This window comes from Stenella coeruleoalba (genome assembly GCF_951394435.1).
Source record: "Stenella coeruleoalba genome assembly, chromosome: 3".
NCBI lineage: Eukaryota > Metazoa > Chordata > Mammalia > Artiodactyla > Delphinidae > Stenella > Stenella coeruleoalba.
The window spans coordinates 124,761,192-124,774,825 of NC_137148.1; the positions used below are offsets into that span (position 1 = coordinate 124,761,192).

The 13,634-nt window shown below is 43.6% G+C and overlaps 1 protein-coding gene across 10 annotated transcripts in view; it reads right to left on the minus strand.

Annotated features, from left to right (window-relative positions):
- SH3TC2 (SH3 domain and tetratricopeptide repeats 2) overlaps positions 1-13,634 on the minus strand; it is a 163,223-nt gene that overhangs the window by 90,428 nt on the left and 59,161 nt on the right. For 5 of the 10 annotated variants that reach the window (XM_079916519.1, XM_079916507.1, XM_079916513.1 and 2 more), the window contains 2 exons: positions 12,729-12,879; positions 10,748-10,959 (listed from right to left, as the gene is read on the minus strand). In XM_079916519.1, the coding sequence (XP_079772645.1) occupies positions 10,748-10,959; positions 12,729-12,879 (363 nt within the window). The other 5 variants (XM_079916517.1, XM_079916518.1, XM_079916515.1 and 2 more) reach the window with 4 other exon arrangements.

A 13,634-nucleotide genomic window follows, 5' to 3' on the forward strand; every position in this document is an offset into this window, starting at 1 on the left:
TGCGCAATGAGTCCAAGGCAGCACTAGAAGTGGCAGCCAGCGTTCTCACCTTTAAAATAATTCTGAAAGCACAGTGTCCTCCCCTCCCACCTGCCTCCACAGTCTCTCCCGAAAACAAAGCTGAGCAGCCCCGTGACTGAGTTATCCTTGGTCTCACCTCTGCCCTATCACACGTCACAGCTGGGCAGAGCCTCCCCAGCCCCTAAGCAGCCACATGTCTCTGCTTCACTGAGCAGACTACACCCCTTGGAGGAAGGTGAACCGACTGCATGTTCTCAGAGCTGGGACAGCCAGCAGCCTCCATCCTCTAATGCCCCTGAGTTCTAAAATAACTGACTAGGGCTGGGGGACCAGAGGAGTACAGACTTGGAAAGATGTGCTGTCCCATCCAAGAGATAGGCCTCCACCAAGAGGTCTCACCAAGAGGTAAAGGTCCCAAGAGACCAGCAACCCTAACACACACCCCTGTCTTAAGATATGGAGCCCAGAACCAGATACACTTACTAAGAATCTACTTAGTCCTGCTTCAGTATCAGAGCTACCATGAATTGAGGGCTCATACCTAGTCATCCATACTTGAGGTCTCAAGTAAAACTCGAAGCAGAGTTAAAATTGAGACTGAAGAGTATAGAGTAACTTGCCCAGTCACTCAGCCAACTTCAGACCCAGGTGCCCTTGAATGCAGGACAGCATTCCCAGCCACTGCTCTAAGTCTGGCTGCACTTCCGAATTTCAGGACTTACACCAAGAAAGAAACAAAATATGACTGAATTGCAACGTGGCAAATAAAACCTAGTATAGAAAAGAGTAAATCTTAACTTTAAAATAAATAAACTAATGGTTGGGTCATAGTAGGCATTTTTTAGAACATAAACCATTTTATTAATTTGCTTTAAAAATAGCCTCATTTGTCTTAAGTCTTGGATCAAGCTTCTTTCTTCCTTAGGTAAAGCCCTGCTCCCAAAGATAGATGTGCCTCAGCCATTTCCTCATCTATGAAATAAAGAAGGTAAACAAATCTATCAGGTCACCTAGTGTTTACACTATGTGCCAGGCATTGAGTGTGTTCAGTACTTTTACGTGTGCTGATACAATTCTTACAACACTGGGCTCAGAGAAGTTAATTAATTTGCTGAAGGTCATACAGCTAGTAAGAGACAGATTCTAACCCACATATGCCTGACTCCCTTGCCCCCACTAGGAACTGTTACCTTGGTGAGTGCACGACTCATCCTCTTTAATTTTTCCTTCTTCCCTTCCCCTTGTCCACACATCCCAATGGGAGCAATTATCAAAAGGGAAGGAGGTCAAGATCATGAAAAACAAGGAAAGACTGAGAGACTATCACAGGTCAGAGATGACTAGGGAAACGCGACAGCTAAATGCAATGTGGTACCCTGGACCCTGGATCACAAAAAGGACTTGAGGGGAAAAACTGGTGAAATCCAAATAAAAGCTGGAGTGTGTTGTTGCAATATCCAGCTAATGGGTCTCCCACCTTCCCTCCTGCTGCTCTGTAATCTGTTCTCAGGCTGCTTCCAGATTCATCTTTCCAAAGCACAAATCTGAGCATGGCTCTCTCACCTGCTTAGAACTTTTCGTGGCTCACCCTCACACTCAGGATCTGTCTCCAGCTCCCCTCTCCGGAGTCTTCTCTCACTTCCCTTCCTTACCGCCCCGACTGTGCTCCAGCTTTGTTCAACTCATTGCTGTTCTCAGAAAACACCAGACCCTCTCCACCCTCTGGACCTTTCTTGACACATACCCTGTCTGTGAACTCCACCCAGGCTGCATGTAGAATTAAGTAGATATCTCTCTCTCTCAGGATTCAGTTTAGATGTCACTTCCTCCAGGGAGCCCTCCCTGATACTCTTGCTCCCATGCTTGGGTTAAATCCTCTCCCCTGAATTCTCATTGCACCTTGTAATTAGCTCCCATCACAGTGCTTCCCATCCTGGATCATATTCATGTCTGCCCCTTCCCTCTTATACAACTGAGTCCCAGCTTCCCTGAAGTGGGAAGTGTGCAGCCAGACATGGCATTGAATAGCACTGACTCCCACTGTGAGGAGGTCAGTCGTTTGCACTGCTTGCTCTGTTTCCCTGATTGCTCAAGGAGAACTGTGTTAGTTTGTCTTCAACACTCCGTGCCAAATGTTAATCTCTTTATTTTCAAATAATGCCAGATCAAGCCTAGGCTGGGCACTTGCCATAAGCAACAGGATCTAGCTTGAATTTAGTGCATTGTTTGTTTTCACTATTTTTGTTTTTATTTATGTAATTCTTTTTTTAGAAAGCAATATGTTTTTCTTCTGCATAGACCAGTCATCCTTTATAAAATTGATTAAAGGAAGTAAATCAATTTAGAAAACAACTGGTAAGTGGTTTTTCATGGCACATATGGTGATAAATGCAAGTGTGCATATGCATGTGCACATACGTGCACACAAATGTGCACGTATGCACGCATGCATAAAACTGTGAGAATCGCCCAGAAGGAATCATTTGTGCAGCTAAGTCCTTGGACCCAGGGTACTGCTGTCTTTGCCACAACTACCTGTATGGCAGGGAGAAAATTACTTTTCTGTTTTTCAGTTTACTCACCTGTAAAAGAGAAGAGAAAAAAACTGGGCCATAAAAACATGATTTCATCTTCCAGATACAAGTCTCTCTTCCTGTTCATATGGCTTGGAAATAACCAGCTTGGAAATTTCTGAAAAGGAACCTACAGGAGGTCATACTTTTTATATTAGAGATCAGAGATCTGAAGTTTATAGAGGTTAAGCGACATGCCCAAGGGTCACATCATAATTCAATGTCAAATTCAAGACCAAGATCCAGGTCTTCCCACCCCGTGGTGAACTGTTTCTCCCTTCATTTCTGAAACCGTCCACCCCTATATACTTCTTTCCCCAGATAAACTTCTGTCAAAAGAGTTACATTCAGCTCAATATCAAAAAAACAAACAACCCAATCCAAAAATGGGCAGAAGACCTAAATAGACATTTCTCCAAGGAAGATATACAGATTGTCAACAAACACATGAAAGATTCTCAACATCGCTAATCATTAGAGAAATGCAAATCAAAACTACAATGAGGTATCACCTCACACCAGTCAGAATGGCCATCAATCAAAAAATCTACAAACAGTAAATGCTGTATAGAGTGTGGAGAAAAGGGAGCCCTCTTGCACTGTTGGTGGGAATGTAAATTGATACAGCCACTGTGGAGAACAGTAAAGAGGTTCCTTAAAAAACTAAAAATAGAACTACCATACGACCCAGCAATCCCACTACTGGGCATATACCCTGAGAAAACCATAATTCAAAAAGAGTCATGTACCACAATGTTCATTGCAGCTCTATTTACAATAGCCAGGACATGGAAGCAACCTAAGTGTCCATCAACAGATGAATGGATAAAGAAGATGTGGCACATATACACAATGGAATATTACTCAGCCATAAAAAGAAACGGAACTGAGTTATTTGTAGTGGGGTGGATAGACTTAGAGTCTGTCATACAGAGCGAAGTAAGTCAGAAAGAGAAAAACAAATACTGTATGCTAACACATATATATGGAATCTAAAAAAAAGAAAAGGTTCTGATGAACCTAGGGGCAGGACAGGAATAAAGACGCAGACATAGAGAACGGACTTGAGGACACGGGGAGGGGGAAGGGTAAGCTGGGACGAAGCGAGAGAGTAGCATTGACATATATACACTACCAAATGTAAAATAGATAGCTAGTGGGAAGCAGCTGCATGGCACAGGGAGATCAGCTCAGTGCTTTGCAACCACCTAGAGGGGTGGGATAAGGAGGGTGGGGGGGAGATGCAAGAAAGAGGGGATATGGGGATATATGTATACGTATAGCTGATTCACTTTGTTATACAGCAGAAACTAACACAACACTGTAAAGCAATTATACTCCAATAAAGATGTTAAAAAAAAAAGTTACATTTTACTTACAAAGCACAAGCAAACACACACACAATATAAAGACATCTTAAATAATGCAAAAGCAAATAAGAAAAGGATAAAAGCAATATTAGATTTCAAAGCATTAGCTCAGTTGAATAGGGAAGTAATGTAACTGAAAGCTGATAAAACATGTTACAGGTTTTCCACAATGTTGTAATTCCCTCCTTGTTCTTTATTTAGATTAGATGCAAGGAGCCAGAAGCCAGGCAGGCCACTAAGTTTTGGGGGAGGATTAGGATAAAAGAGGGTAACTGATTCATCTTTGGCTACAACCTATGAATAATAAAACCTGTTTAAATAGAAACCAGGCCCAAACACCACTTCACTCACTCTCTGCGGATCATGAAAAACAACATCAACATGATTCCAGGAGGAACAGTTCACCACATTTTTTTTTTTTTTTTTTTTTTTTTTGCGGTACGCGGGCCTCTCACTGCTGTGGTCTCTCCCATTGCGGAGCACAGGCTCCGGATGCGCAGGCTCAGCGGCCATGGCTCACGGGCCCAGCCGCTCCGCGGCATGTGGGATCTTCCTGGACCGGGGCACGAACCCGTGTCCCCTGCATTGGCAGGCAGACTCTCAACCACTGCGCCACCAGGGAAGCCCTCACCACATTTTTAAAACAGAATTTTCAGACACTTTTAAGGAATATTTCAGCAGAGTAATTTGCATACAGGATGTAGTCATTTCAATGATACAACACAATGTTTTTCTCATTTTAAAAAATAGCCTTATCCTTGTCTTTGGAAATGTGCTGAACATTTTTATAACTGACCTGGTTAAGGGCAAATTTACCAGATTTACCAAAGTGCACAGAATCACAAAGAAATGGAAAGATATCCCACGCTCTTGGATTGGAAGAATTAATATTGTTAAAATGGCCATACTACCCAAAGCAACCTACAGATTTCATGAGATCCCTATCAGTTTACCCATGACATTTTTCACATAACTAGAACAAACGATCCTAAAATTTATATGGAACCATAAAGGACCCAGAATTGCCAAAGCAATCCTGAGGAAAAAGAACAAAAGCAGGAGACATCATCCTCCCAGACTTCAGGCAATACTAGAAAGCTACAGTAATCGAAACAGTGTGGTACTGGCACGAAAACAGACACGGATCAATGGAACAGAATAGACAGCCCAGAAATAAACCCACACACCTACAGTCAATTAATCTTTTACAAAGGAGGCAAAAATATACAATAGAAAAAAATACAGTCTCTTCAGTAAGTGGTGTTGGGAAAGTTGGACAGCTGCATGGAAATCAATGAAGTTAGAACACACCTTCACACCATACATAAAAATAAACTCAAAATGCCTTAAAGACTTAAATATAAGACATGACACCATAAAACTCCTAGAAGAAAACATAGGCAAAACATTCTCTGACATAAATCGTACCAATGTTTTCTCAGTCAGTCTCCCAAGGCAACAGAAATAAAAGCAAAAGTAAACAAAATGTGACCTAATCAAACTGACAAGCTTTTGTACAGCAAAGGCAATGAGAAAGAAAACAAAAAACAACCTACAGACTGGGAGAAAGTATTTTCAAATGATGTGACTGACAAGGGCTTAATTTCCAAAATATACAAATAGCTCATACAACTCAACAACAAAAAAACAGCCAACTCAATCGAAAAATGGGCAGAAGACCTAAATAGACATTTTTCCAAAGAAGACATACAGGTGCCAAGAGGCACCTGAAAAGATGCTCATCATAGCTAATTATTAGAGAAATGCAAATCAAAACTACAATGAGGTACCACCTCATACCAGGCAGAATGGCCATCATTAAAAAGTCTACAAATAACAAATGCTAGAGAGGGTGTGGAGAAAAGGGAACCCTCCTACACCATTGGTGGGAATGTAAGTTGGTGTAGCTACCATGGAAAACAGTATGGAGGTTCCTTAAAAAACTAAAAATAGAGTTCCTGTATGATCCAGCAATCCCATTCTTGGGCATACATCGAAACAAAACTACAATTCAAAAAGATACCTGCACCCCTATGTTCATAGCAGCACTATTCACAATAGCCAAGACATGGAAACAACTTAAATGTGCAGCAACAGATGAATGGATAAAGAAGATGTGGTATATATACACAATGGAATACTACTCAGCCATAAAAAGGAATGAAATAATGTCATTTGCAGCAACATGGATGGACTCAGAGAAAGACAAATATATGATATCATCGCTTATATGTGGAATCTAAAATATGACACAAATGAACCTACCTAGAAAACAGAAACAGACTCAGAGACATAGAGAACAGACTTGTGGTTGCCAAGGCGGAGGGGTTCGGAGAGGGGTGTATTGAGAGTTTGGAGTTAGCAGAAGCAAACCACTATATACAGAATGGATAAACAACAAGATACTACTGTGCAGCACAGGGAACTGTATTCAATATCCTGTGATAAACCATAATGGAAAAGAGTTTTTAAAAGAATATGTATGTGTAACTGAATCACTTTGCTGTACAGCAGAAATTAACACAACATTGTAAATCAACTATAATTCAATTTTAAAAACTACACAGAATCAGAAAAGTTTAACCAAATTTCCCAATGAAGTATAAAATGGGTAGATATAATGCCCTTCACCTAAATATATATACACGTATAGATATATGTGTGTGTAGGTATTTATGTGTATTTATGTATATATATACATGTATAGCTACATACATGTATATATACGTGTGTGTAGGTATTTATGTGTGTATATGTATTTATGTATATATATATATATATATATATGTATACTTGTAAAAATTGAGAAGTATCTGGCCAAACAGAAACTCACGTGAAGAGACTTCAAATGATAAGCTCAATGTGAGCCAACAGTAAGATGTAGCTGATGGGGAGAAGAAAAATCTTAATGTAATGTTAAAATAAAACATTAAATCTCATTAAGTATGGTAATGACCCTCTTTGCTCTCCACCCACCAGCCAATACCAGTTATAGGAACCACACTATCAGAGGGACAGAAATTGGCATCTGGCCAGAGGAGAGTAATAGGTCAGTCGCAAAAAGAGAGAGGGTCTGTAACCTGAGACAAATGGGGAATGGTTCATGGCATGGGTCCCAGAGCCAAGCAAGCCTTCTGCAAGCACGAGATTCGTTAACCATTCTGGCATGCCTGTGCCCCATCGGTCTCCCAGGAGTGTTGTTGAAAGAACTCTGCATGGGAGGTTAGACTCATCTTCAACATCCCTCCCTTGGGGATTTTATGGTTTGTGGTGGGAGCAAAACCACATCTATCTTAAGTGGTAGTGGACTAAGTCACTTCATTTCCTTTCTGGTGAAGAATACTCTAGAGTAGAGAGCATTTTAACAACCAACCAAGCTCCTAAGAGAAAATAAGATGTACCAATATGTACACAGCATTGGTGACTAGAAGGTGCACTATTGACTCAGCTCACCACCCCCATCCCACACCACCACACCACCAATCATCTGGTTGCTCCAAGGAGCTAGAAAGTAAAGGCAGAGGGTCTTAACAGTAAATCTAAGCTGTTGGGGGTCAGATGGCGATCCCTATAGCTAGCTCTTACATGTGTCCACATTTCCGAGCAAGAGTGAACCACCAGCATCAGGGTCATTCGAGATGCTCGTTAATAATGCATGTTCCTGGGGTGTCTCCCAGGTCTACTGAATCAGAATTATTGGGGTAAGAACCAGAAAGTTCATTTTCTGCAAGTTCCCCGGGTGATTCCTTTTCACATTCTCTGAGAACTATGGTTCCAGAGGAGTGCTTCTTGTGCTTCAGTGTGCAATAGAATCACCTGGAAAACAGGGTAAAGCCAGGGATCCTTGGCCCCAGAGACTGTGCTTCAGAGGTCTTAGGTGGAGCCTGAAATTCGCATTTCAAACAATCTCAGAGGTGACGCTTATGTTGCTGGCCCAGCCAGTCAGTGGACCATACTTGGAGCTCACTGCCTTAGCAAATTCCTGATTCCGTCATCAAGGGACTCATATACTGTGGTAGGCAGCTTCTCCCCACCTCCTGGCATCCACACCCTTGGTAATTCCCTCGCTATCTGTGTGGGCCGGACCTAGTGACTCATAGATAATTAATAAAATATGCAAAAATAACTAGTTTTCATCTTCCCTCTTATTAAGGAGACAAATGTGTCAATAAATGTAAATGAGCAATATTTAATAATATACACTATTTACATGTAATTTACGTCATAACTTCCTTAGTGCTCAATTTTTAGGCTTTGACGCTTGGGAGCCTTCTCCTGGGTTTATGGGAGGTTATAAGGCAGCAGAGCCTCAGGGCAGGATGGAGATGGTGCCTCCACATCAGACCTCACCTCCTGTGCATTCCACCTGGCCATGCTCAGGCTGTGTCTTTTGAGCTGATAGCATGGTGAATTCCCTCCTGCCAGTCCCCGTGACAGGAGGAGTGGCACCCCCTCTCGTTGAATAGAGAAAAAAAACAAGTGACTAGTTTCTCTGCTGGCAAGGGGAGGGGTCTTTCCCTGAGAAAAGTCAGTGAAGGGAACAAAGTCCAATGGGCTGGTCTTCTCTCCAGTGCAATGCCTGATTTCTTCCCTGAGGGAAGGAGACAGCTTTTCTAGGGGCAGGGGTCTCATTTTCTCTAGAACTGTGTGTCTAGAAAGTGCATTTCAGGGTCTGTATGTGTGGAAGGGCCACAGTCTACTGGAAAGGTTCTAGACACAAAGCCAGGACCCCTAATCCCTGCTTCACCGTCCATGCCTTGTGTGACCTGGAATGAGCCCTCTCCCTCTGGACTATGCTCTTCCCATTCTGAGATGAGAGGCTGGGCCAGGTGATGACTTGAACCCTGCCCCCAGATTAACAGCCTAGAGCAGAGAGGTAGCTTCTGACCATGCAACTGGTCAGAGATGGGACAGCTGTCCTCAGAGGGCCAGGCCCCCACCACTCAGCCACCGCGCCCTCTCTGAGGAGCGCCCAGAGGGGCTGCTATGCCAGAGGGGGCTCTGGCAGATGTGGTCCAGCCTGGTCCTAATGATGTCCTGCAGCTCCTCGTCACCCAGCAGGACTGCTGCAGCCAGGGCCAGCCGGAAGTATTCAGTGGCATCGTGGGCATCCTAACCCCCAGCATGGGGGCAGAGAAGAGATAGCATTAGCAGACATTTCCAGGAAAGGCTAAGAGGCAGTGCAGGAAAAACTAAGAACACTGGCTTTTGTCTGCCTGACATCCTTTCCCACCCTCTTCTCCTGGCTCCTTGGGGGAATTCCTCCCACCAACTCCACTGCAGTTCTGTGACAGTGCTAACACTGGCGGCCCTCCTCCTCAGGCACAGGAATGGCACCTTACCCAAGCTCAGACAATCATGAAGCAGCATCACCCTGGGCACAGAGCTTCAGGTATGTGAAAATGACTCAAGCTGACCTGTCCCAAGTCACTCTCTGGGACCTTTGAAGTGTGATCTAACAGAGAAAATGGTTGCTCACCCTTTTAGATGGGTGCTTGAGCCTGTCAATAACTAGAGGAGAAGAGGCCAAGAAACAGAGAGAAGCAGAAACATTCAGAGCCAAGAGATACAGAGAGAGGTGGGGAAATCCATGATGACATTTGAGTACCAGCATCCAGAACTACCTGAAATTAAACTTATACCTGAACTTCCTCGTTCCTTGAGCCAATAAAATCTCCTGCTTTGCTTAAGCTACTTTGAGTTGAGCTCTTTCCCTTGAAATCCCTAGAGCCCTCGGTTGATGCAATCAGATCACACATACATTGTCCCACTTCCTGGGAGCTGTGGGACAAAGGCAAGCTCACTGTGGGGGAGTCCTTCACTACCCCATCGTCCCTCCCTAATGGTTGGGATGCAGAACAGGTGGTTCCTCCGGTGAGACTCAAAAAGGGATGACTGGTTCCCGTTAACCTTCATCAGTCAATAATAAATTTAGGCCAGAAACACTCTGGCAAATAAGAAAAAGACAACAGAGCTGCCCTAAGGGTCCCCTGGGGGCCAAACACAGGAGTGACTCAGAAGCCACTGTATGAAGAGATTAAGCATTGTGCTGGAGCAGACAGAGACCTCTGGTAAGGGCAGCCAGTGCCCAGGGACAAGGTTCAAGGGCCAGAATTGTAACTGAGAATTACAGACCACACACACAGTTCTAGAAGTGGCTGGAAAAATAAGAAGTTCTGGATTCAACTCCAGCAGAGCAAACAGGAGAGTCAGGGTTATGGTCTTCTTAGGACCTAGGCTTACTTACATTCTAAGACCCTGCATGTTATTATCTCAAACATGTTAACACGTACCTAGATTTCTCCTAAAATAGTTTATACAACTTTATAAGAAGTGAGTTGCAATTGACTAATTAATCTATAACATTTTTAGACATACAGTTAAGAATTAATTTTGATTTTAATTTTGGAGCTTATAGGTCTTTTGTTTGGGAGTCTCATGCATTGTTTTGGGTCTCATATATTTTCATAGGTCCTAGAGGAGCTCACAGGCACTAGACCAATGTTCCCATAGTGCCTGACAGATGAAGTGGGCCCAGAAGTCACAGCAGGGCAAGGAAAGAGAAGAACTAGGGCCTGTCTCCTCAGCAGAGATGGGAGCCTCTTTGAGGTCTCCAAGGGGGCTAAGTGAAAAGAGTCATTGCGTTCCCAGAGGAGCCACTCCCCACCCTATGAGACAACACTCCCCATCTTACCCCTCTCAACTTTACCCTGAAGGCTCAGGGTGAGGAAAGAATATAGTTGGACAGTAGCTCTCAGATGACCTTGGAAGCCTGGCTCTTACCTTCAGCTGGTAGAAGGTGAGTTGGCCCAGGCGATAATACACCTTGGCATAGTATAAGCCCTCCTTGGGGCTCTGCAACCAGGGTGGACAGAGCGACAGAGTCTTCAGGTAGCAGTCCTCAGCCATCTCGTACATGTGCAGGGAATAGTACACAGTCGCCAGACGGTGGAAGGCCACCAGCTCCTGCCTCTGATCTCCTAGAAATTGGAAGACTGAGAGAGATATCCTGAAGCCAACACTTTGCATCATTAGTTCACTCATTCACTCTGTACAATTCTTTGAAGATCTACTAGGTATCAGGGACGGAGCTTGGGACATAGCAAACAAAGCAGAAGTCCTGCCCACATGAGGCTTACTGTCTCACAGGACACAGACATTCCTTAAATAATCCCACAAAGGTAAGATTACACCTGTGATAAGTGCTACAAAAGAAAACACAGGGATCTGTGAGAGTGACTAAGTGGAGTATGTGTTCTGGCCAAGGTTTTCTGGGACAATTCCTGAGGAACATTTTCTCATTGTGGATATCACTGTAACTCAGAATTCTGGGAAATAATTATTTCCAAATCTCTGTGATGGGAATGGTGACAAGACTAGCTCGATGGAGTAGCTAAGAATTTCTGACAATGAATAACTTCATATAACAAATGTTTTCTCCACATGAAAGTCTCTCTCTTCAGAGTTCTCTGGGGCTGTCATCAGCAGCCCCTAGTCACCCTCTACCCTTCACCAGCTTTCAGTTTCAAATAAGCTACAGAGACCCATTCACTTTTAACTCATGCTTTAGAATCTTGGTGTCTAAGGGATCTTTGACTTGTTCTGGTTTTGGGTGGATTTCTTGTTTCAATAACTAACTCTTTTAACACAAAGTAGCATTTAAAGAGAACAAATGCTTCCAATTGTGTTTTTGGAGTATTTGCAAGGTGGCTATTTGATGCAATCTAAAAACATCGCTTTTAGGCTTCAAAGAGCCAAAAGCCAAAGCTAAAAGAGAAAATCCAACTCTCTGATATGGAAAAGTCCAGTCACAGGGAATCACGTGAAATGGTGGATATAGCCTCCTTTCAGCTTCTGTCCAAGGAAGGACAAAGAATGCTCCAGAGGGAGCTGCCTGGGCCCCCAAGGTCTTCCTGAGATTAGCAGACAGTTGCACAAATAAGGTTTTCTGCAGTAAAGGGAGAGGTAGGAAAAGAGAGAGAGCCCTGAAGTGCAATTAAATACAATGAAGTCCAGTACCATCCACATCTCATGCCCTTGAGAATGCCCAGAGGTCCCTTCTAGAATTATCACAGAAGACTCCATTTGCCTTTACATCTAATCAATCCTCCTCTAATAAAACCTGCTTTTCCTCAAGCACCAACATTCAAGATGAGTTTATCTTTTTTCATTCTGCCTCTTTTTTTTCTGTTTTAATGACTTACATTGTTTCTCATTAGCTTTTGTTGTAAATGCAAGTATTTCAGCTACGGAGGGAGTTAGGTTAACAGGAATCTGACCTTCATTTACATTTCAATTCCGTAAGAAAATGTGTACTTGACTAATAATTAACTAATTAAAAAGTTAAGGCACAGTGCTTTTGTAATGGGGCATTGCCTGTGCATAGGATAAAATACCATTTACCCTGGACTCAGAATAATACCAATAATACCAACTATAATATAATAATTAGTGTGCACAGGTAACACTTATCAAGGACTTATTATGTACCAAGCACTGTGCTATGGGTTTTACCTGTATTATCATCGGTCTTCATAACAACTGCATGCTGTGTGTGCCATTTTTAATCCTCATTTGCCAATGACAAACTTGAGGTTTATAGATGTTAAGTAGCTTGCTTAACTGGGGGCTCCCTGACACTTTGACCTGGAATTTGAACCCACGGAGTCTGACTCCAGAGCCTATGTGCTTACAACTTTGTTGTCCCTCCTTAGGGAGTGTTACCCCCTCCCATTCAATACCCTGGACAATTAGGACCACCAACCTGCGACTGTGCTGAGTCTGGCCGCCAAGGTGGCAAATTCCAAAGCCTTCTCATAGCCTTCCAGGCTGATCTGCAGCTCTGTCAGCTTGTTGAAAATCCGGAGCTCGGTTTTCACTGCCTTCATCCTCCTTGCTAAGGGAACAGCCCCAGCCTGAGAACAGAGGCACAAGGAACCCTTAGTCTAGCTGAGAATCATTGGCACATACCATACTCTAGGAGGCGGTACTGCATCCTACTGCCAGGGGTTGAGGGATGGCAATGACTAAACCCAAGGGGGAGATGGCACCTTCCATGCATGGCTTTTCTCAACTCGGTCTCCTGGTCCTTGCTCTTGGTTGCTCTGCCCGGACCTCAGAGGTGGAAGAACTAGAGGTCATCAGGCTCCATGAAACTGACAGCAGGAAAGGGATGATGACTTTCCTCAAGGTCACATGAGAAGTTACTCACCCACCAGCTACACGTTCCCTTAGCGCCCACAGTGCTAATCTACAAAGTACATACGTGGAGTATGTGCATAGTGTCTGAGAGTCCCCAGTAAATAGTCATTTCTATTTTTTTTTTTTTTTTTTTTTTTTTTTGCGGTATGCGGGCCTCTCACTGTTGTGGCCTCTCCCATTGCGGAGCACAGGCTCCGGACGCGCAGGCTCAGTGGCCATGGCTCACGGGCCCAGCCGCTCCGCGGCATGTGGGATCTTCCCAGACCGGGGCACAAACCCGTGTCCCCTGCATCGGCAGGCGGACTCTCAACCACTGCGCCACCAGGGAAGCCCCATTTCTATTATTTTTATTATGATAGAACTTTGGGCAGGTCACTTCATCTCTCTGAGCCTTAGTTTTCTCATCTATAAAATGCATATGACCAAGAGCACCTCAATAGTCAGGGACATGTTTCTTGTTCACCCCTAG